Raw genomic sequence first — 22,911 nt, forward strand, 5'->3', positions numbered from 1 at the left:
GAGGATTTACCCGGTAGACCCAACTAAACCTCATTTTATAAATTTGTTACCGAGTAAACACTGGGATCCACGTCACAAAATTCAAATTTATGTTAATTTGTTATTTAACATACCTTAGAGTGGATTCTAACGACATCAATTTATCGTTTCCAAAAACATGATCTAATGTCATAAGGTTATAAAAGATAAAATTCTAATAACTTAAAAAAAAAAAAATCCAAAAACAAAAATTAATTTTAACCATTGTTTTTGAATTTTAAATTTAGGAGTTTAGTAACCATCTATTTTCAACACCTAAAGTTTATAAAGATTTTATTTTTTGAATTTATTATTTCAATTCTAAGTTTTTCCATGAAACCTAGAAGGCTGCGTTGTTGGATTGCCAATTTGATCATCCATGTGAGTCCAATGATCTTTGATAAGATTTGAAATCTTACTACGTTAGTCATAGTAGTATGATTCATAAAGTAAGGTTTGTTGAAGTAACAAATTTGATAAAGTAAGGGAGTTTCTGCAATAAACTTGCAACATATAGGTCTACCTAGTAAATCTCTCAATTTTCAATAACATGGATCAATAAGACGCCTCCCCATGAACCAGTGACTAATAAAGTAAAGTAAGGTTGAGTCAGGAGAAACATATGTCTCATCCATGAAGCCTCACTCAACAAATGAGTTAGTTAATTGAGATATCCACGTCAACATAGCCAAATCCTTGAGAAGACCTAACTTCAGTGACACATGACAGAACTCAAAACACTCGATTGAACAGGATTACATAGTTAGTTTGTCAAGAAAATGATACATAATTAACAAGAGAATCAAAGTGAACTTCAAATCAAAGATTTTCTAAGGTCATTATAATTTTATTTAGAGACAAATTTTCATATCAAATTAAGTAGATACAAGCATAAAGAAGAGTTTTGATTCATTTTAGAATCAAAGATAAAGATAGAAAGATCTTAATTCAAGTATTAAAAAAGGAATATTGATTATCGAACCGGTTCGTTTGTCGATTAAATGGGATGGACAATTAATTATGAATCAAATCATAGCTATTTTACTGGTTCATAAGAGTAAGTACCAAACTAATCGAAGATGCCGAGACGGGTTGTCTAATATCACGGCTCCTCCATTAATTGATATTTCAAGGGGGTTACTTAGAATAAAAGAACAAAAATGGATTCATGAAGGTTTAATTACTGTATCACTTACAAATGGTATGTTCCGGGTGCGTTTAGATAATGAAGATCTAATTCTAGATTATGTTTTAGGAAAGATACATTGCGATTTTATACGGATACTATCAATTGATACAGTAAAAATTGGATATTGAAGTATCTGCAAGATCTTCAATGAGAAAGTTATTAATGTAGGAACTCTTGTAGCCTATAAATAAAGGGATCAACGCAAAGGTAAAGTACTTTTAACTCTTGCTCTACCTCAACCTTCATTTATTTATTTCTTACAAACTTGATCATTGGATGGTGTTGATATGGAAATCACTTAAGGAACATGAAGGAAATCATTCTCAGGATATGAGTCTACGGGTAAGGTAATTCTTTTTTACCACAAGTTCAAACTTAAAAACAATATTTCTAATTAGATACAAGTCTTATATATATGCCTTATCCGACTGAAACCAATTTGGTACAAATCAAATTCAAACCAAATCCTTTTTTCCAACCCTATCTATCTAACTCTCCCATCATAGTTTTAAAATTTGACATCACGTCTCCCCCATGGCTATTGAGTTGACTCGTTTAAGCCATCTTGTTTTGTAAGCACAATGAAAATAAATAAATTATCATCCACCTTCCTTTACTTCCAATCCATAATAACTTAATATACATTTTCTTTAATTTATAAGGCTTAAATTCTAGGTTTGGTTATGTTCTATACAAGTATTGAATAAAAAATCGAACCAAATTGATATGCTTTACATTCTCTTAACCCAAAATTGAACTGTAACTTGTTCCAAACCGAACCAAACTAGTCTAAAGTAGGGTTACAACCTAGATGAGTTGGCTCAAACTCAACCCGATTGATGGGCAATGGGTCGAGTTATCTAAAATATGAGTTGAGCTTGGGTTAAAATATCTCAACCCGACTTCAATTTGGTTTGAGCTCAGGTTGAAAGTAGGAGCAAACCAACTCAACCTAAACCCGATGCTATATACTAATACATAATAAAAAAATATATATTAATTATAAATTTTTTATTAACCTTTTTTATTCCATCTTATTATGATTTGTGGACAATTAATTAATATTAATGTGAACTTTAACTTAGTATAGCTTGTCTAAATATTCTCCCAATAATGGATTTGAAGGTTGTATGCAATTTTACTTACTAGTAGTTTTATCTTTTATGCATTTTTTTTATTATTTAAAAAATACAAATTTATCTACTAATCAAATGAAATTAAGGTTAATGGCCCAAATTACCTAACTCGGGCTGACCTGAATTCAACCCAATTTTAGAAAATCAAGCTCGAGTTGAGCTTGGGTTAGTGAACTCAGGCCTGATGTTCGAATTGAGTTGAGCTCAGATTGAAAGGTTCTGCTACTTGGGTTGAGCCTGGGTTTACCCATCAACTCACCTAGGTTGCAACCCTAGTCCAAAGCTATTAGTTTGGTTTGATTCTTGATTTGAACTAGACCAAATTGCACCCATAATTCAAACTTATTATTATTATTTTTATAATTCAATTTGGACCAAATACTCCCAAGTGAAAAACCATAGTTGAAGTACCTTTTTTTTTCAAGTGAAAAAGGGCAACAACATTCCAACAACTATTTTTCACTCGCCTATATATCGTTACTATTATAATGAGAAAAGGTAGAGTGGAAGTTGTTTGACACCAAAATTTGAGTAACCATAAATGTCACCACTTTTATATTTAAATTTAATATACTCAATGTCATTTTGATAAGAAAACAAGAAAATTACAACCGATAATCCGATAATCACGTTGATTAGTTTTTAAAATTACAAAAGTATTTTTTTTACTATGTAATCTTCAAAGACACTTCAATTAATTATTTAAATTACAAATATGCCTTTGGATTCATTTACATTTGCACATGCTTCCTTCTAGTAATAAAAAAACAAATAAGCTATCGATGGGGTCCACCCTTGTGTTTTATTATATATGCTAGAGTTTGCCCCGAGCTTATGACACCAACATCATCTTTGGGATTAAAAGGGTAAAAGAGGAAAGATAGTAAAATTAGAATGGTATCACTAAAAAAAAAGGATAAAAGAGAAAAAATAATAAGATTGAAGGAATATTATTTTAGGAGGGAGGAGAAGAAGATAATAAAGTTGAAAGGGATGAAATGGGAAGGAAATAAAGTGTGAACCCCACTTCCAAAGTATTATTAAAAAAAACGTGAGAGAGTATAAGAAAGACAAAAAAATTGGAGGAGGGCGCAAGGGAGGAGGTGGGAGGGGGGGGGGGAAGGAAAAACAATAAGTGCGACCCACAAATTTGATGTTGAGTGGATGTTTATACCTCCACAAACCTGTACTTGAGTGGGATCCATCGCTGTGTTTTATTTTATAAACTTAAATTTGCACATAGTAACGACATGGGCATTGTCTTTGGGGATAAGGGCTGAAAGAGGAAAATAACAAAATTGGAAGGTATTATTAAAATATCTTTGAGGTTAATGGGTAAAAAACAAAAAATAATAAAATTAAAGAGGTAATATTGAGAAATGGTGGAAAAGGGGAAAAAGAATAACGTTAGAGGGATAATATTGAAAAAATGAAAAAGAAGAAAGAGAATAAAGTTAGGGGTATTTTTTTAAAAAGGAAGAAGAGAAAAATGTAAAACCCATCCTCGAGATATGTTGTATATGGATTTAAATCTTGAGAAAAGGTAATGCGATACACCCTTAAGTTTTGTTAGAGATATTTTAGTGGTGAACAAAGGCCTTATCCATCTACTTATCTCCTTAACAATAAACATTAAAATGGAAATAATTATAATCAATTTTGTAGAGTTTGAAACCCAATCAAAACTCTACCAAACCTATCTATCGTCTATTAGGGCTTGACCAATTCAATCCAAAATCAGCACCAGGCCAACCCATTAAAATTTCTAATATAAATTAAGGGTTCAATGGGTACCCAATTACTTGATTATCCGATGTACCTGAAACCGATTAGTTGATTTTGAATTGACCAATATGGATATGATAGTTTTTTGGTCCATCCAATTCTAGGTAGCTATTTTAAGGACTCGATAAGAATCGGCTCTTTTTTGGGTATCCGATTAGTAAATTTATAATATTATGATAAAATTAGTAATTTAATTAAATTATTCAAGAAAGATATCTTGAAGTAAATGTAGTTGAAGTAAAATTAAAATTAAAATATAAAGAAAATATGAAATATTTAATTTTTACCTTTTTTTTACATGTACTTTCATTTATTTTTCATATTTTTATACAATTTCAATAATAAATAAATGGTTTATACTATAATTTTCTACGATTTTATTATCAAAAGTTTGATTTGTTTGAAGAATTTATTTTTGATCTTAACTTTCAATTTAAGAATTACATGTTAAATTATTAAATTTATAAATAATTATCTATTTTTATTAGATATTCATATTTTCTCATTCAAAATAATAATAAATTGTCTTAATGGGAACCTGATATAGGTAGGGCTGGCAATGGATCGGTTTGGTACCGGATCACCACATACCATTTCCGATCCGAAAATATTACTTTATAAACCAAATCAGATCTGATCGGATTATTAAATCCTTAACCGAATCCAATCCGATTAAGTTTACATGTTAACCAAGACTGATCCGATTAGGTCCAATGCAAGGAAAAACTAGGGCTTTTGCAATTGAACGTGTCAGAGAGACTATGACAGAGAAAAACTGTAAGAGTTGATGAGTCTGCATCGAACTCCAACCCTCAAATCTCTGACAAACCAAATTTCAATCTTCAACCTCTCTGCAAAAGAGATTGAAAGACGGTGTGTACATGTATGTGTGTGTGTGTGTGTGAGAGAGAGAGAGAGAGAGAGAGAGAGAGAGAGAGTACTCACCTGAAGATCGTCTATTTTTTGTATAAGAGATTGAAGATATATCTTGTAATGGTAATTGGTGAAGAATAGACATCCAGTGTTGTTGCTGCTTGAAGCAAGAGAGATGAGCCATATGAGAGCTTGATTCAACTGGTTTTGAGGAAAAAAAACCTAGGATTTTTGTGGACAAGTTGAGGACGATGGGTCTTTTTGGGGGAGAAAATTCAATTTTTTTATCTTTTATTTTCTTTTACCCAAACCGTTGGCTTAAAAGGCACTAATGAATTTTAATTTGTAAATCGGATTTTTATCGGATCGGATTGAGGTATATACGAAATCGATCTGAATATTGATCGGATTTGTAAAATCAAACCCGAAAATTCATTTTTGGTATCCAAATCCGATTTTTTGGGATCAGAACGGATCGGATATCGGATATAAATCAGATTATTGCTAGCCCTAGATATAGGTAGCGGGTATTTATTGATTCTGATTTCAAGGATCTCATACCCGAAATTAAAATCAATAAGAATCGCAATCAAGATTTTATTTAAGTTTCGAATCTGATTATATACGGATTCAACCCATTAACACCCTTCTTATAAACTAGCCAACAAATACTTTTGCTCATCCTGCATTATAACACAAAAAAAAAAAGAAAAAAAAAAGGGAAAATTATTTTATGGTCATTGACATTAACTTTTTTTTATTTTTTATTTATTTTTATTCTTTCTTCTGATTAGTCATTTATTTTTAGGGATGAGTTAAATAATCCATTTAATAAATCCCTCTTTTGTAAGTAGTCCCTCAACCTCATCTTATGTCATAATATTGTTCAAATAATGAAATTACTCATTTTTCTTCTTCTTTATTTATTTTGATTTTTCAATGACGATTTCAATTATTTTTGACGATTTTTTATAGTGAATGACGAATAAAACAATATACTTCTCATTTTAAACTTCTAAATATATTTATTTCGAACAATTTATAATAAAAAATGAAAATAGCATTTTTCAATTATTTTACTTCTTTTTTGGACTAAAATTGATCTAGGATGGTTATTTTAGTTTGAAATCATCTACATAACTCGTTATATCAAATTTTAATTAGATCTTTTCTTGTATTTTAGTTAGAAAAACTCGAAAATACAAAATCAGATAAATTTTACAGCGTCGAAGTTGACAAATTTTTTTAAGTTCAATATTTTTATTGTCAAGGTTAATTTTTTTTTCCAATTATTGTTGACCTTGACAATAATAAAAATTGGTGAGATCATCAATAAATAAAATTGTCGAGGATGACAATAGAAAAAAAAAATATTAATCAAAAAATAATAATTACCGATCTCACTTTGTAAAATTTACCTAATTTTATTTTTTCAATAAAAATACATAGAAAGATCGATTTTAAACTTAACAAAACAACTTGTGTATTCAAACCAAAAGAATTATCCTTAATCGATTTTGATAAAAAAAAATGAAGTAAAGTGTATGTAAAAAATCCTTGAAAATGACTTCTTTTTTCTTTTCAAATCTTTTCAAATTTTTTTAAGGTGAAAATGGTGAATTTGATTGGTTAAGATAATATTTTTATCGTGAGAAATGTCTAGAATGGGATTTACCGAGTGAACTATTTCACTCACTCTTGAGAATTAAGGATTAATCCGAAAGAAAAATCAGTACCACGGATCATTAGGTAATTTTTCCAAAAAAAAAAGTTCAAAACAAACCGTCCTACCTAATAACCTCTTATCCACCGCACTGTGTTGTACTCTTGTCTGTTTCACTCCAAGCTGCTCAATGCTGCATCCCAACTTCTCCCTCCCTAAAACCCTACACCCTTCTATCTACTCCTTTCAATGGACTTCTCTGAAAAGGCTCCCAAATTCTCTCACCAAAACCCTAACTCTAACCGTAATTCCTTCACCTCAAAAGCCTAAAATTTTCCCCATTCAAGCAATCTCCCAAAACCCTAACGTCCCTCCTCCCCTCTTCAACACTTCCACTCACCGCCGGAACCCTAGCGTTTCCGCCGGACGGAGCAAGAAAAAGCCTGGTCAACCATCCACCGGACGTATAGAAGGCGATGCCGAGGTCCGGCGACAAGCTAAGAAGAACGCTCGCCGGAAAAGTCGAAAACTTGCCGAGAACCTCTTCTTCAAGCTCAAAAACCCAAATCGCAATTATGCCGATAATTTCTCAGAAGAAGAGCTACAAATGATCGGTTTAGGTTACGATCGAATGGTTCGATTCATGGAGCAGGACGATCCCAATCTTCGGCACCCTTACGATTGGTACAAGTACGGCGAGTATGGTCCATACTCGTGGCGTGGAATTGTCGTTGGTGATCCAATTCGTGGTCGTTTCTCGGATGAAAATGTCACCATGATTGGTGAAGTTCGAGATCAGGAAGAATGGGAAGAGATCGAACAGTTCGAAATGGCTGAAGATTTCAGTATTAGATTGAATTCGATGGATAAAACAGTGGGGTTTAAGTATTTTTGGGTATTTGTTCGGCACCCAAAGTGGAAAATTACAGATTTGCCATGGCAGCAATGGACTCTAGTGTGTGAGGTTGTTGTTCAAGCTGGAAGTCAAAGGTTGGATAAGTGGACTCTAATGGGTCGGCTAGGGAACAAAGCCAGAGCATTGATCACACAATGTGCGGCGTGGATGCGACCCGATATAATCTATGTTAAGCGACCTGTGTACCAATGTAGGTTTGAACCACAAGACAATTTCTTTAAAGCATTGGGGCCATTCCTCGATCCAAGTACGGAGCAAAACTATTTATTTGAATTGAAGCGCGAAGATGGGAGGGTCGAGATGTGTACGTACTTTGGTGGGTTGTGTAAGATTGTGAGGGCGAGCCCAAAGGCTTTTGTTGATGATGTGGTGAAGGCTTATGAGAAGTTGAATGATGAGATGAAGTCGAAATGCTTGGAGTTTTTGTTGTCGAATCATCCTGTTTATGTTTTGCATCCTTATACTAAGGAGTGGAAGGCGAAGTTGGAAGAAATGGAGTTAGGTTGCGATGCTCCCGATGACGACGATGAGGGCAATGTGGATGACGAGACCCAAATAATAGATTGGATTGAAGATGATGGTGATGATGATGATGATGGTGATGATGATGTAGTTATGGATGTGGAAGAAAGCGGGGACGATGAATTAGGTGTTAGTGTAGAAGAGAATGAGAGGAATTGGGATGAAGAGTTTAAGAAGGCATTGAGTAGCTCTGAAGCAATGGAAAGCTTGGTGAAGCAAAGTGTTGAGGCATCGACCGAGTTCTATGAGAGGCAACTGAAAGCAATGGAAATGGAGGAAGAAGAGAAGGAGGAGGAGGAGGAGAAGGAGAAGAATGGAGAAATGAGAGGTGTAACGGTGAGGGAGAATGCAAGTTATGGTCCAAGGAGGAGAGTCAAGAGGAGTAAAATCCCGCCAGGGTTGTTTTTACGAGCTGCAGTTCGGCCATTTACTTATAGGAATTTAGTGAAAGAGATTGTTTTGATGAGACACGCAATTGTAGATGGAGATGTTAGTGGTAAGGGTTGAAGGAGATTGTTCTGCCTCTGCTTTCCATCCAATTCAATGACTTGAACATTAGAAACTAAGGAGAGCCATTCAGACTTTTGAGTAGAATTTCTCTACCATTATCTTAGACAGACTCTCTTCTATGGTTAAGTTTACTTTTAATGAGATCTTTTTGAATTTGAATCACCTTGAAAGGGTTCAATTTGGCCATAAAGCTTAGTTCATTCATGTTTTGCATTTTTTATTATTACTTAGGATGTATCTAGGTAATTTTTAGAGAAGCAATTTTCAAACCGTTTCTATCTTCAATTGCTTAATGTATTTAGGGGAAAAATTATTTTTTTGAATTGCCCCTCGGGCATTGATTGAAATGGCATTAGAGGTGATTAGCTGAATGAACGTGATAGGGTTGGTGTTGGCAATTTGACAGTTGGTACTAGGTTTAGGGCTATTCAAAAGCTTCTTGAGCTTGGATTTGAAACTTTTGTAGAGAAAGCTTTAGAAAAGGCATCTTCCAGATGTCTTCCCCTCTTAAACACAAGGCCAAGGGTAATTATAGTTGAGAATGATTTCTGGGTTCTTGTTTAGTGGTTTCAAGGTTTCTTTGAGTGAGTACCACCACAAGAAAAATTACCTATTGCGTCGCCTTTTAGCAATGGTCACATAATGAGTGTTGATATGCACCCATATATCGCCCATTGTAATAAGTTTCTATACCGTCACTTATGCTACTGACTGTTGCTAAAACATTCTATAGTGATAACTAGACATTAGACCGTCGTTGTATAGTCACGGGCAGGGCCATAATTGTATAGTCACGGGCAGAGCATATGGCTGTTGCTATAGGTCGTCTTCATAATCATCACAAACTCCCCTTCTTTCTTATCTTCTACTGGTTCTAGCCCATGGTCAGACCTTCCTTTTTCAAAAATAGCTACCACTCTCTTAATTTTTTTTTCTTGTTTAGAAGCATTCATAGCGAAACAAAATTGTATGATTTATGAATTTTTTTTTTCAAAATTCCAACACATTGGAATCCTTGGGCCTTTTAATCTCAGAATCCAAAGAACTTAAAACGAAATCAAACTTTAGGGTTTTTTACCAACTCTCACAAAATCACCTGAAATGAAATCTTTGCTTCCTCTACCAACCAAAATCAATATTTTTAAAGGATCTTTGAATTGTTAAGTGCAAGCTTTATGTATACAAGAAATTCTTTTTGACAGAAAAAGTAAGTTTTATCACCAAACACAATACTCCACTCAAGTATAAGGATCTGGGTTGTCCTTCTATTTCTGGTATAGTAAGGAATTTTTGGATTGAATAAGCTTTACTTGATTTAGAGGTAACTGTAAATGTACCGCCTTACTTGGTATACGAACACTTGAGACTTGGTGAATTAAAATCCGATAATGTCACTCTAAAACTCGCTGATCTGTTAGGTTACGGAGAGGGATAGTTGAGGACATGCTAGTCCAAATAGATAAATTTTACTTTCCAATAGAACAAATGTAAGCACCACCTGTCATCCTTGGTCGTCAATTTCACACAATATCAAATACCTTAATCAATTGCAGAAATTGGGTGATGAAACTCTCTTTTGAAAATATGATGATAGAATTAAATATTTTCAATAGTTACAAACAACCAGAGGATGATGATGAAGTCCATGAGGTGAACATGGTTGAAACCCTTATGGAAGATAAGTTCTTTCAATTATCTTTTTCTAATTCTTTGGAAATGTGTTTGGCTCATTTTTGTAAGACTACTTGAAGAGGCAATTTCGAGTTACCTTTGACAACTCAGCTCCTTTGTTTCATTTTGTACTTCTTGCTTCCTCCATCGAGTGGTGATACCGGTGTGGTACCTGCCAAAAATCCTCCGACGATCAAGTTAGCTCTTATAATAGGCAATAAAAGATTCTTACTCTTTTTGCCCTCAAAGCCCCCTCTCTCGACCTCCTCCTTAATTTATAGATCTTCCTAGAAATTTTCTCGATCTAAGAATTTCCTTAAGATCCCTAATTTCAAGGGATCTTCATAAGGAATCCCTCACTTTTAGGGGAAGTTGTTGAGAAGGGAAGAGATTCGTGTTGATTATGCTATCCCTCTCCAAGATTCCTGGGATCTTTCCTGCAATTAAGGGATCTGAGTTGATTTGGTGACAACCCACAATTCTACCTTGCTTGGTCTTTCATACAAAGTAGAGCTAACGCTTGAGTTGAGATGGGTGATCTAGGTACCACTTTGAGTTAAAATTACTCAGCTTTGACCTTCTGCCAAATTAACTTTTGGACACGTGTAAGGACTAGATGCTTTACCCATTTAACCCTCTACAATTACCCCCTCTCAAGATGATGCTAATCTTCAACCATTGTCTCAAGAAACGGTGTCCAGACAATATTAAATGGCACACATGTTTTGTTTTTTCATCATTGCGTGGTTTCACTTCAGGTTTCATCATAATGACAAATTACCGTTTTAGATTTCGAATGGTGCAATCGCTTGGGTTCCACTCATTCCTAATCTATAGTGTGTTCCAATAAATCGTAACTTGTTGTTCATAATATTTGACTATAAATACAAGGGTTTTAGGGATTTGAATGCACTTTTCTGTCTTGTCTTGTCTCTTTCACTGTTCTTGAGCTTTGAAGCACCCAAACCTTTTCATCTCTGCATTTCGATCCTTCATCTTTGAACTCCTTTGAGATAACAATTCTTTTCTTTTTCTTCATCCATTTCTTCTAAAACGATGTCTAATAGAATGGCCACCCTCTACAAAACATATTCCATCCCCAAAGAGGTCAAAATCAAGCTCTGTGGGGAATTTAGTGACCATCGTCCAGAGGAGATCATGATCTATGTAGGTCAAATTGTTGTTGCCATGCATTTTCCACTATCTCCTTAGGGCGGTCTTGAGCCGAATCAATAAGGCTCCAAGATAGATGTCTAGTAATTTCTACAGATTGGTGAGGGCCGTTTAGAGGATGAGCATCTCCCTCATCGAGTTTTTCTCCAAATATAACCTCAAATCCATCTCCCGTCGCGCATGATATTGCTCTATGCCCTCAAAATGTGGGGGTAATGCCTTGGTGAACCTCCCTAGTTCGGATAAGGGCTGGTTCATTGACCCTTGATCTCTCTGGGAAGTGGGAGTTTGGGGTTGGAGTGGCGAAAAAAGGGTATAGGGTCTTTGAGACCTTTTAAAGTAACAACTTTTCAACCTTTGCTGTTAACCCATTCTTGGAGAGGCTAGCTAAACTTTCTTTGTTTCAGAACGATTTTCAATCATTACTGTCGAGTACAGGAAGGCCTAACGAGCTGAGGAAAGAATCGGGGAAAACAAAAAGAAGAGGAAAATCGAGGAAACAGTTTGTCATCGGATTACTGTTCTCCCCCTTTATTTCATCGATTAGGGTTTTGAGTACTCTACTCTACCATCCGATACCTTTTCAGATCAAACCTTATCTGTTGACTCTCTTATCCTTATTCAATATTTTTCCCCAACTCTCTCTCCTGGTCCCTGAACGACATCACCCCACCTCCACTCTCCTTGAGTGGGTCCAATTTCTTCTCTTTTTCCAAATCCTAACTTTCCTCTTCCTATCAGCATGAATATTAATCTAAAAGATTTCATCATCATCGATGCTCCTCCAGCCCAGCCCACCTTTAGGGTGTTGGGGTAGAGTAGGAAGAAATGTCCTCTTGTAGACACCCCATTTTTGCACTCGCCTGATTAAGCAACTCGTCAACCCAATTGCAACGGTCCCAATGATGGATGATTATTCCAATGCTCTATTTTGTTACTAGATGTGTTTCAGAAATTCGGATAAGGTATCTCAAATTAACAAAACTTTAGAAATCACGCTACGCTAGGAAAATATAATCTAGAAATCATCATCTTACAGACAAAAAAAGAGCTTTACGGTAAAAATCATTAAAAAAATGACCAAATTACCAAAATACCCCTAACCTCAAAACATCCCTAGAGCTTACATTATACTTAGGAAAATCCATTCAAACACATAAAGCAACAAATTGAAATCAAATAAATCATTTCGCCAATTTTCACAAAATTCGACAAAATTACGAAAATGCCCCTCTTAAAGTTACACGACCATTTCGCACAAAAAACTTCATAAATGATAAAAACCAACATTTTCATTGAATTCTTTACGAAAAACCTATTTCAAAATATTTTGAAACATTGAAAAATGATTTAAAACGCAAAAAGTCCTCTCCAAGGGCAAAACGGTAATTTTATAATTTTAATAATTAAAAATTCTAAAATTAATAAATAAAATATTAAATAATGTAAAGTGAAACATTAATAAAAATAATTTAAAATTTTAAACAAAAAAATCGATCAATCAGGCTCTTAGACAAAATTATTGATGGTTGCCCATATATTTATTAAAGGACTCCATTTGGGGGCCCAAATAATTAAAGATATAATAAATGGAGTTTATCTAAAATCTTAAAGTCAAGATCTTAAAGTCAATCAAGTAAGACTAAAGTCAAAATCTTAAAGTCAATCAAGTGAGACTAAAAGTCAAAACTCTAATAGAGTTCTAATTAAATAATAACTTTATTTAAAACAATCCTAATTAAATAATAACTTTAGTTAAAATAATTCTAATTAAAATATAACTCTACCTAAAACAATTATAGTTAAACAATAACTCTCTCTAAAAGAATTATAATTAAACATTAACTCTATCTAAAAGGCACTTAAAAAAATCTATAAATAGGGGGTCCTACAATCTATTTTCATATAAAAAAAATCCTAGAAAAAGTAGGTCAAAAAACTTTCCTAACCTCCCATAAATCTTAATTTTGAAGTCCCAACTCCTTACCTAACATCCATATGCCAACTTTAGCTCAAAAAATACCTAAAAATCATTCTAAAATATCTTAGAATCCATAAAAAATCAGAAAACTCACAGATCCAAGAAGAAGATACCTCAACTAGGAGATTAGAAATCAGATTCGACAACAGAATGAAGCGATGAATACTGTACAAGGAGTTGTTCTATTAGATCTGAGGGAACAAAACCTTTGCGTTCAGAAAATGTAACTATTTTTATTTATTTTTTATTATTATTTAGGTCTTGTTAGCAATGTAGTTTTATTTGGGAATTAGTAGAGACGGGCGTTTGTCGGGCGGGGTTGGTGCCTAACACTTTCCAACCCCGTAACTTGATCCCCGAACTTAGTTTTTTTTGGTAAATTAGTTGTTTTATCCTTTTAGAGTCAATATTCGGTTCCTAGACCGTAATAACTAGGTGGCGACTCCCAAACCTCAAAAATCAAAAGTGGATCCACGCACCCCGCGGATCGAGGGAGCTTTCACCTCGTTATATCGATGTTTTACCCCCAGGACAAGATTACTTTAGTATTCATCTTGAGGGTGTTCCTATAGCCGAGGAGACAATGGTCCCAGTCGATCCTACTACTCTTCTTGGCTTAAGTGGCAGCTTAATTTATTGAACAGGTTGGCGCTTCTGCTACCTAGCCAAAGAAGAAGAAGAAAGGCGACCGAGAATGGCTCATAACCCTCCACGATGAGGAAGCAGAGCTCCCCATGGGACTTGTCGCTTGTGACTTAAAGATTCCGTTGGAGCACCTTGACCACTGTTGGTTAAGCCGACATAGGGTTTTGTAGGGAAACCCTAATGAGACTTTTCGTTATTATTTCCCCTTGGGATATGGGATGGTGGCAAACAACGTGGTTGCCTTCTAGGATCCCTAGGTTGTCGCCTCCCTACTCTCTATCGTTATCCTCCCCAAGACATGAAGTTAATGGAACAGGGAGGTGCTTCTTGCCAAGTTCAACCATGGACTTTACCATGTACCAGTACTTAAACTCTTTCAATTATATTTTTCTTACCCTGGTTCTCAGACTTCCTTACTGGGTAGGCCTTCATTTTTGGAGCCGCAATACTCCTCAAGCTGCAGTATGCTTTGATCAAACAGACCTCCACTGCTCAATTGTATGAGAAGAAGATGAGGGTAATTCTTTCATCTACTTAGGCTATTGAGTTTCAAGGTGTCGAGATTCAAGGCATCAATTGGTAACTTTTCAAATGTTTTGAAGACTTAACGACTGAACACTTTCACCTGGAGGCTAAGTACAGGAGGGTAGAACCTAAAAACCTCAAATTAAAGGAGTGCATTCTCTGTAAGGATGCTGAGTTGAAGGATTGTCAAGGGAACCTTTTAGCCATTCAAAGACAATATGCTGCTCTCCAAGTAGAGAATGCAGTTCTTCGAACTAAGTAGGAATAGAAAATCAACTGAACTATCAAACATGCCAAGGGTGAGCAGATTGTTGATGAAACCAAGCAGACCATGGAGCTCCTGTCCAAGCTAAAGGTAGAATACATCTTGATCCGAGATGAAGCCAAGATAATTGGCTACCAGGAAGGCTTCCATGATGCCAATGAGCAATATGATGTGGCATCATCTACAGAGGAGAAGGAACTAATGCCCCCATCTTTTAGCGATTAATCTAAGTAGCAAAGTGGAATGCCTGCACTTCTGGTAGTCCCCTGTCTTCTGCTTCTACTAGGCAAATAGACCAAGCTGTTAGTGGAATTGAAGTGGTTGAGGTAAACGAGAAGTCCCCTTTTGCTGCTAATGGATCGACCTTTGTTGTTCTAGTGTCCGCTCTACCTTTTTTCTCCTCCAATCAAGCTTCTACCTAGGTTGACTCATCTGCTTGATTGAATTCAACTCAACTTCCCCAGGGTTCTACCCAAACTTCCCTTCTTGTTCAACAAAATGAATAATTTTTGTGCCCATACTAGGGCTTTTTTTGTAATCTCCATCTTGGAAATGAAAACTTGAATAATTTTTAGATATGATCTATTTTTTCTTATTTACTCATCTAATCACATTACTTTGTCATCCTTTTCACTCCCCTTAATATCTGTTTTGCTTGTGGTGGACAAAATATATACTTATTGAAAATTTTCACTCCCCCTAGTGTGTGTTTTGCTCATCATGGACATATCAAACATTGAAAATTTCTTTTAGATGTCTTTTAAAAAAAGGTATAGCTTTGTGCCCTAACTCGCAAGGCGGGGTAATGTTATAAAACCCCTAGTTGACAATGGTTTCTAATTTCATGTTCTACCATTCAAGACAGAACAAGATCTTGCCACTCAAGACAGAGCAAGGTTGTGAAGACCTTGACCCACAAGAGGGCCCAACTTTGTGTTTTTCCACTCAGGACAAAACAAGGTCACTAAAACCTTGACCCACAAAAGGGCCCAACTCTGTGCTCTGCCACTTCTAACAGAACAAGGTTATTAAGACCCTGACCCACAAAGGCCCCAACTCTATGTTATACCATTAGGATAGAGCAAGGTCACTGAGATCTTGACCCATAAAAGGTCCCAACTTTGTGCTCTACCACTCAGGACAAATCTAGATCACCAAGATCCTAACCCACAAAAGGGCCCAACTGTGCTCTCTACTACTCAAAATAGAGTAAGGTCATTAAGACCCTGACCCACAAAAGGTCCCAACTCTATGCTCTTGGTTTAGAAATGAAGATCAAAGCTTCTTTATTGATAATATCTTTTCAAATTACAAGTGTTCCATGATCTTGGCATATCTTGCCCTACCATGGTTGCTAGGTGGTAAGTTCCATTACTTCCTACCAAGTCACCTGATATGGCCTTTCCCAGATCGGACCTAGCTTGCCATTGTTTAACTCTGTTGTATTTTGGAACACTTTTATCAAAATTAGGTCTCCTACTTGAAAGTATCTTTCCCTAACCTTCTTGTTGTGATACCTTTGTAGTTTGACATGATAGGCTTCTAGTCTAACCTGTGTATCGTCTCACTTTTAATCTAGGAGTTTTAGTTCCATTATTAGCTATCTATCGTTCTATCATGCTGCCACCACATGTGATATCGTTGTGGGGAAATCATTTCTGTAGGGATCTCTACCTCTACTCTGTAAGCCATTGTGAATGGAAAAACTCCTATGAATACTCTAGCTACAGTTCTGTATGTCCTTATTATGCCGTGCAAAACATACGTCCATTTTCCCTTAGCTTTATTCATTATTTTCTTTAGTATATTGACCAAGACTTTGTTCGTAGCTTCTTCCTGACCATTTCCCTAGGGGTAGTACAGGGTAGAGAAGGTCTGTTTGATCCTGCGTTCTACATAGAAAACTTTTATCTAACTCTTTGAGAATTATTTTCTATTGTCAGATGTGATGGTGTGAGGAACCCCAAACTTGTAGATAATGTGTTACCAGATGAACTTCTTCACTTCATGTTCTTTGATCTAAGCTAATGGAACCTCTTCATCCCACTTAGTGAAATAATTTGTTGCCATGAGAAGAAAAATTAGGTTTCCTAGAGCTCTGGTAATAGCCCCACCAAATGCATTTTCCAATGAGCAAACGACCACGGACTTAATACTGAATTCAGCTGAATTATTGGCTGGTTATGATCCGAGCACGTCTTTGACACTTGTCGCATTTCTTCGCATACCTGAGGGCATCTTTTTGAATATATGGCCAGAAGTAACCTTAAGAGTATACCTTGTGTGCAAGAGATCTTCCCCCCGAATGGTTCCTACAATCTCTTTCATATACTTCTTTCAAAATCTTCTCGGCTTCTTTTAGGATTAGACACCTCAACAGTAGTCCCCAATAAGATTTCTTATACAATTACTATTCGAGCATGATGTACCTCACTACTTTTACTTTAACCTGTTTGACCTTTGTTTTTTCACTCTACAACTGACCTATTTTTAAAAATTTGACTAGCAGATCTAGCCAACTCGGGTTGTGAGAACATCCTGCCTTTGCTTTTCAATAGCTAGTTTTTCTAATAACTCGAGTGGGAGTTTTCTCTTCTCAGTACCAGCGAGCATTGAGGCTACGAATGCCAAGGCATCAGCGTGTCTATTGTCTGCTTGAGGAATATGTATTAATGTTTTTTATATTCTACTCAACCCTTCTCGTACCATATTCAAATATAGCTGCATCCTTTCATCTATGGCCTCGAATTTTCGATTGATGTGATTAACAACGAGCTGAGAGTCATTGTACATTGTGGTTTGCTATACTCCCAACTCATTCAAAACTGCAATTCTGACCAGCAACGCCTTGTATTTTACTTCGTTGTTTGAAGTTTGATAGGCCAACTTGACCATATTTTTTATCCTCATGTTTTTTGGGGTAACTATCACTGCTCCAACTCCCAATCCCTCCGAATTCGATGATCCATCTATGAATAATTTCCACCTTGATTCCAGTTCTGCGAGTTCAGATTCATCTCTTTTTGATAGCTCTTCTATTGTTACTTCTATATCCTCTTCCACTGGAAATTTGCTAAGAAATCAATTAATGCTTGTTTTTTTTATAAAATTCTTCGCATATACTCGATTCCAAACTCAACTAGTTGGATTGCCTATTTTTTTATTCTACCCGATCCTTCAATCTTGCCCAATACAGCTTTGAGAGGATACTCAGTTATCACGTTTATTTTGTGGGCTTGAAAGTATGGCCTTAGTTTCAAAGCTGAGTAAACCAAGGCTAAACCGAGCTTCTCCAGCTTTGAGTATCTTGTTTCTGCATCAATCAAGGTTTTGCTTAAAAAATAAATTGGCTGCTCCCTCACGGCTCTTGTTCTCACCAAAATCAAACTGACAACGTATTCTGAGGTTGCTAAGTAAAGCCCAAGCTCCCCTCCTTCATCTGGCTTTGAAAGGATTGGAATTTTTCTTAGATATTTCTTCAACTAGTAGAAGGCTTGCTCACACTTTATTGTCCATTCGAATTTGGTCATTTTTTTGAGTAGAAAGTACAAAGGTCTACATTTTTCTGAAGATCTCAAAATAAACCTGTTCAGCGTAGCTACTCTTCCTACTAAAATCACCTCGACTATTTTTCACTAGATAGTAAAGAGGAGTCCGATTGGTAAATGGGGGATTTTTAGGGAATTGGGATTCGCCACCTAATTTAAGTCTAGGAACTAAAATAACTCAAAATGGATTTGGACCAGTCCACGAATAAGAGAAATAGATAAGGAATCAGATTACGGATTTCGGAAGGTGTTAAACACCGAACCCGCCCGTTCGAGTTGATCAATCTCTATTACGATCCAAAACTATCCTAAGGTTAACATACAAAGACTAAAGTCAAATTATGGTTCAATCATCATCAATTTATATCGGATGTATTAAACGAATCATACAACTAAAATTCTCTCAAATATTTACATGATTCATCAAATTTCGCACAAAAATGTAAAAATTTGAAAAAAGCCTTAATTTCATCTCATATTCTAAAATTCGCATGGTAATATATTTGAATTAAACTTATATATGCAAATATTTTCCAAATAAAAAAATAGGAATTTCTCAAATTGGAAAGTTATGAATATGAAATTTCTAAATTGGCAATTTATGGAGTTTCTAAATTGAGAATATGAAATTACCTAAATAAAAAATTTATGAATATATGATGAATTTTCAAATCAGAGATTTATTAAATAAGAATTTCTCGAAATAGAAAATTACCAATATAGGACGAGTTTCCAAATTAGAAATTTGCACATACGAATTTTCCAAAATAGAAAGTTTCAAGGGAACATGAAAATTTCAAATTAGCAAATCATAAACCAATAATAGAATTTCTAAATAGGAAATTGCAAAAATCCTAAATTAAAAAATTACAAAAATATAAACTTTCGAAATTAGACATTTATGAATATGAATTCTTAAAATAGAAAATTAGAAATTTGTGCATATGAATTTTTCAAAATAGAAAGTTTCAAGGGAACATGAAATTTTCAAATTAGCAAATCATAAACTAATAATAGCTAAATAGGAAAGTGCAAAAATCATAAATTGAAAAATTACAAAAACATAAACTTTCTAAATTAGACATTTATGAATATGAATTCCTAAAGTAGAAAATTATGAAATTTTCACATTAGAAAGCTTCCAAATATAAATCTTCCAAAATAGAAACTTTTGATCATGAACTTTTCAAAATAGAAAATATGAATATGGATTTTCCAACATAGAAATGTGAAACTTTTGAATTAGAAAGTTATCAATTTCCATGAACATAAAATTTCTAAAAAAAAAGCAAAACTCCTAAATTGAAAAATTACAAGCGTGAAATTTCTAAATTGGGAATTTATAAATATGAATTTTTCCAAAATAGAGAATTATGACACTCCCAAATTAGAAAGTCCTAGAATGAACTTTCCAAAATAGCGATTATGAACGTGAAATTTTCCAAATTAGAAAATTATGGATACATGATAACTCAATAACTCGGCAAAATTCAATATCGCTCGAAACCACCAAATTGGGGAGATATATATGTATAATTTTGAGATCAAAACATTAGAGACACATGACAAATCAGTGAATTCTCCATTCACATATATATTCAACATTTTCGAATAAAAAATAAAATTAAAAACACGTGAGAAATCAATGAATCAACAATTCAGATCTATATGCAAACTTTTTGAATTCAAAAATGAAGGAACATGTGGCAAATTGACTAACCAAAAATTTATGCATATATTGAACATTTTTGAATAAAAAAAATTAGAAACATGTGATGTAGTGGGAGAGAAAAGAAAAGAATGAAAAGAATATAAAATAAAAAGAAAAGAAAAGAAAACACCACAAAATATATTACCTTCATGATGAAGAAGGTGACTGCTACGATTCCTTCAAATAAAATTCGAGATGACGCGGAGTATTTAATAGAAGAGGAAGCAAGCGCGTTACTGTTGGAACATCGTAGAGAGGAAGTAAGAACATAGTGACCTTGCCGCTATAGCTATGGCTATTGGGTGGCTCAAGAGAAGAAGAAAATGCAGCAGTGGCTACGTTAGTTTGGGACGTTCAAGAGAAGAGATGGAGATGATGGCTGTTGTGAGGGCTGTTATAATGAGGCTGCTCTGGGGACTATAAAAAAAAGAAGAAGACGTGGTTTATGCTGTTGCTGTTGGGGACGTCCCAAAGAAAAAGTTTATTATGAAGGAATAGTCATTGGTCTATGGGCTGATCAGAGAAGAAGAAAATGCAGCAGTGGCTATGGTGTGGGTTGAAGGAGAATAAAGAGAAGTATAGAAGTAGGAGTGCTGCTATGGGATGAGATGGAAGAAGAAGATGAAGTAGAGGGTTGCGGCCCTATTATGGGGAATTGAAAAGAGGAAAAGAGAAGTTGATGTACGTGGCTCATGTGGATGAAAAAGGTAAGTTGCTATTTTTTTCTTTCTTCTTATGCTTCTTTCCCTTTTCCTTTATTCATATTATCCAGAAAAGTGAGAGAGGAGAGATGTAAGAGAGAGGGAGTGCCGTTTTGTCTAGAGAGCCCAAAGAGAAGAAGTTGGGACGTGAAAGCCAAAAGAAGAGAGAGAGAACTCCCTTAGCCATGTGAAGAAGAGAACTTTTTATAAAGTTTTATTTCTATTTTTCTCTTCTAAATTATGGGGGTGGTGATCCCGCATTACTCGCACTTTGGTAGTCCTTCATCGATTGGTCAATTTTAATTATGTTTTTGATTTTTAATGGTTGTTTTGATTTTAATTAAAATTTTATGGGTTAATTGATTTTAATTTGACTTTTAGTTGGTCAATTAACCTTTGATTAGTCACTTAAATTTTAATTTGGACCTTATTGATCGATCGGATTTTAATTTGAATTTTGTTGGTTGATTAAATTTTAGCTTAACTTTTAATTGGTTGATTAGATTTTATTTTGATCGGATTGGTTGATTTAATTTCAATTTGATTGATCGATTGGATTTTAATTTTACTGGTCGATTGGATTTTAATTTGATCGGATTGGTTGATTGAATTGAATTTCAATTTGATTGACCAATTAATTTGATTGGTCGATTGGATTTTAAATTTCCTTGGTTAGTTTAGTTTAATTTTTTATTTTGTCAATTTATGTAAAATCCTCAATTTTCTTAAGTGTGAGGTCTCTAAATTGATCATCAAGGGGCAATTTGGTTATTTTTATAAATTTTCAAAAATTTCTCCGTTTTCGTCGATTTGGGTCTCGTTAGACTCAAAATCATATTTTAAAGGCAATGGCGGTATTTTTGAGATTTTTTGGAGGTCCGAAATTCATGAGAGATATTTTTATCATTTTATCTATTTTTGCAAATTTTGGTGTGAGATTTCTTTTGGTCCCGGCATGATTATTTATAGGTTTTAAAGTCATATTTTCCTAGTATCGTGATGTCTCTAGGTTATTGAAATATGTAGCAAACCTAAGCATACATATTTACTAAATCGGGTGTAAGGTGTAGCGATCTTAAGCGTGCGTAAATTTCTATGTTAAGTCGTAACGAGTAACGGAAATAGAAAGACTAGAAACGGGAGGAATCGATGACAATACTCATAAGCCTTTAAGTTCTTTGCGCTCATTATTAGGAATTCGTAGCAACCGGGTGACGGATTGCCAAGTCAGGCGGATGCAAAAATGGGATGTTTACACATGCTAGTTTTTATACTTGTTTGTTATTTTTTGAAAAGACATATCTAGCAATGCTCTGATTTACTTAGGATTGACTTCAATCCCTCTTTTCGTTACTAAATACCCCAAGGACTTTCCTGAGGTTACAATGAATGCACACTTTTCTAGGTTGAGACGCATACCTATCCTCCTTACTCGAGCAAATACTTTCTCCAGGTCAGTTATGTGGTCCTCTTTCCTTCTGCCCTTTATCAAGAGATGATCTATGTAAACTTCAACTACTTTTCCAAGTAAATCTTTGAACAATCTTGTCACTAGTTTCAGATAAATTGCCCTTGCATTTTTCAGTCCAAACGATATGGCCTTATAACAATACAAGCCCTACTTAGTGATGAATATTGTCTTTTCTTGATCTTCCTGGTTAAGTTATATCTGTGAAAGCATCTCAACACTTTTCTATTTAATGAAATAAAAAATATCTAGTGATGAAATTAGGGAATTTTTTGAGAATTGGAGTCGCCACCTAGTTTAGGTTTAGTAACCATAGATAACTGTAAAATGGATCCATATCGATCCACATGCAAGTGACATGGGCAAGGGGTTAGATCACGTGTTCGGAAGGTGTTAAGCATCGAACCCGCCCAATCGAGGTGATAGTTCTTTACTACGATCCAAAATTATCTTAAGGTCAAAGAAGAAGACTAAAGTCAATACTATAATTCTACGATCATCATTTTATGTTAAATTTATATATCTTGCTTAGGCGGGCCGTTTGACGTGACCATAAACAATGTATCTCTTTTCGATGTGTCAGAATGTTCGACTGCTATAGATTGTTAGTG

At 34.8% G+C, this 22,911-nt stretch overlaps 1 protein-coding gene across 1 annotated transcript; it reads left to right on the forward strand.

The window, feature by feature from the left end:
- Nucleotides 1-6,793: 6,793 nt before the first annotated feature.
- Nucleotides 6,794-8,905, forward strand: LOC147391035 (uncharacterized). Its single transcript, XM_086417153.1, has one exon. The coding sequence runs from the start codon at nt 6,855-6,857 to the stop codon at nt 8,607-8,609; it is 1,755 nt and encodes a 584-aa protein (XP_086273279.1). The 5' UTR covers nt 6,794-6,854; the 3' UTR covers nt 8,610-8,905.
- The last annotated feature ends 14,006 nt before the right edge of the window (nt 8,906-22,911 follow it).

The sequence above is a fragment of the Akebia trifoliata genome, chromosome 11 (assembly GCF_017979445.1).
Source record: "Akebia trifoliata isolate Shusen 1 chromosome 11, ASM1797944v1, whole genome shotgun sequence".
Lineage (NCBI taxonomy): Eukaryota > Viridiplantae > Streptophyta > Magnoliopsida > Ranunculales > Lardizabalaceae > Akebia > Akebia trifoliata.

What these genes read in the sequence shown, in the direction of transcription:
- LOC147391035 (XM_086417153.1), top strand. Translation starts at nt 6,855, where the DNA reads ATGCTGCATCCCAACTTCTCCCTCCCTAAAACCCTACACCCTTCTATC.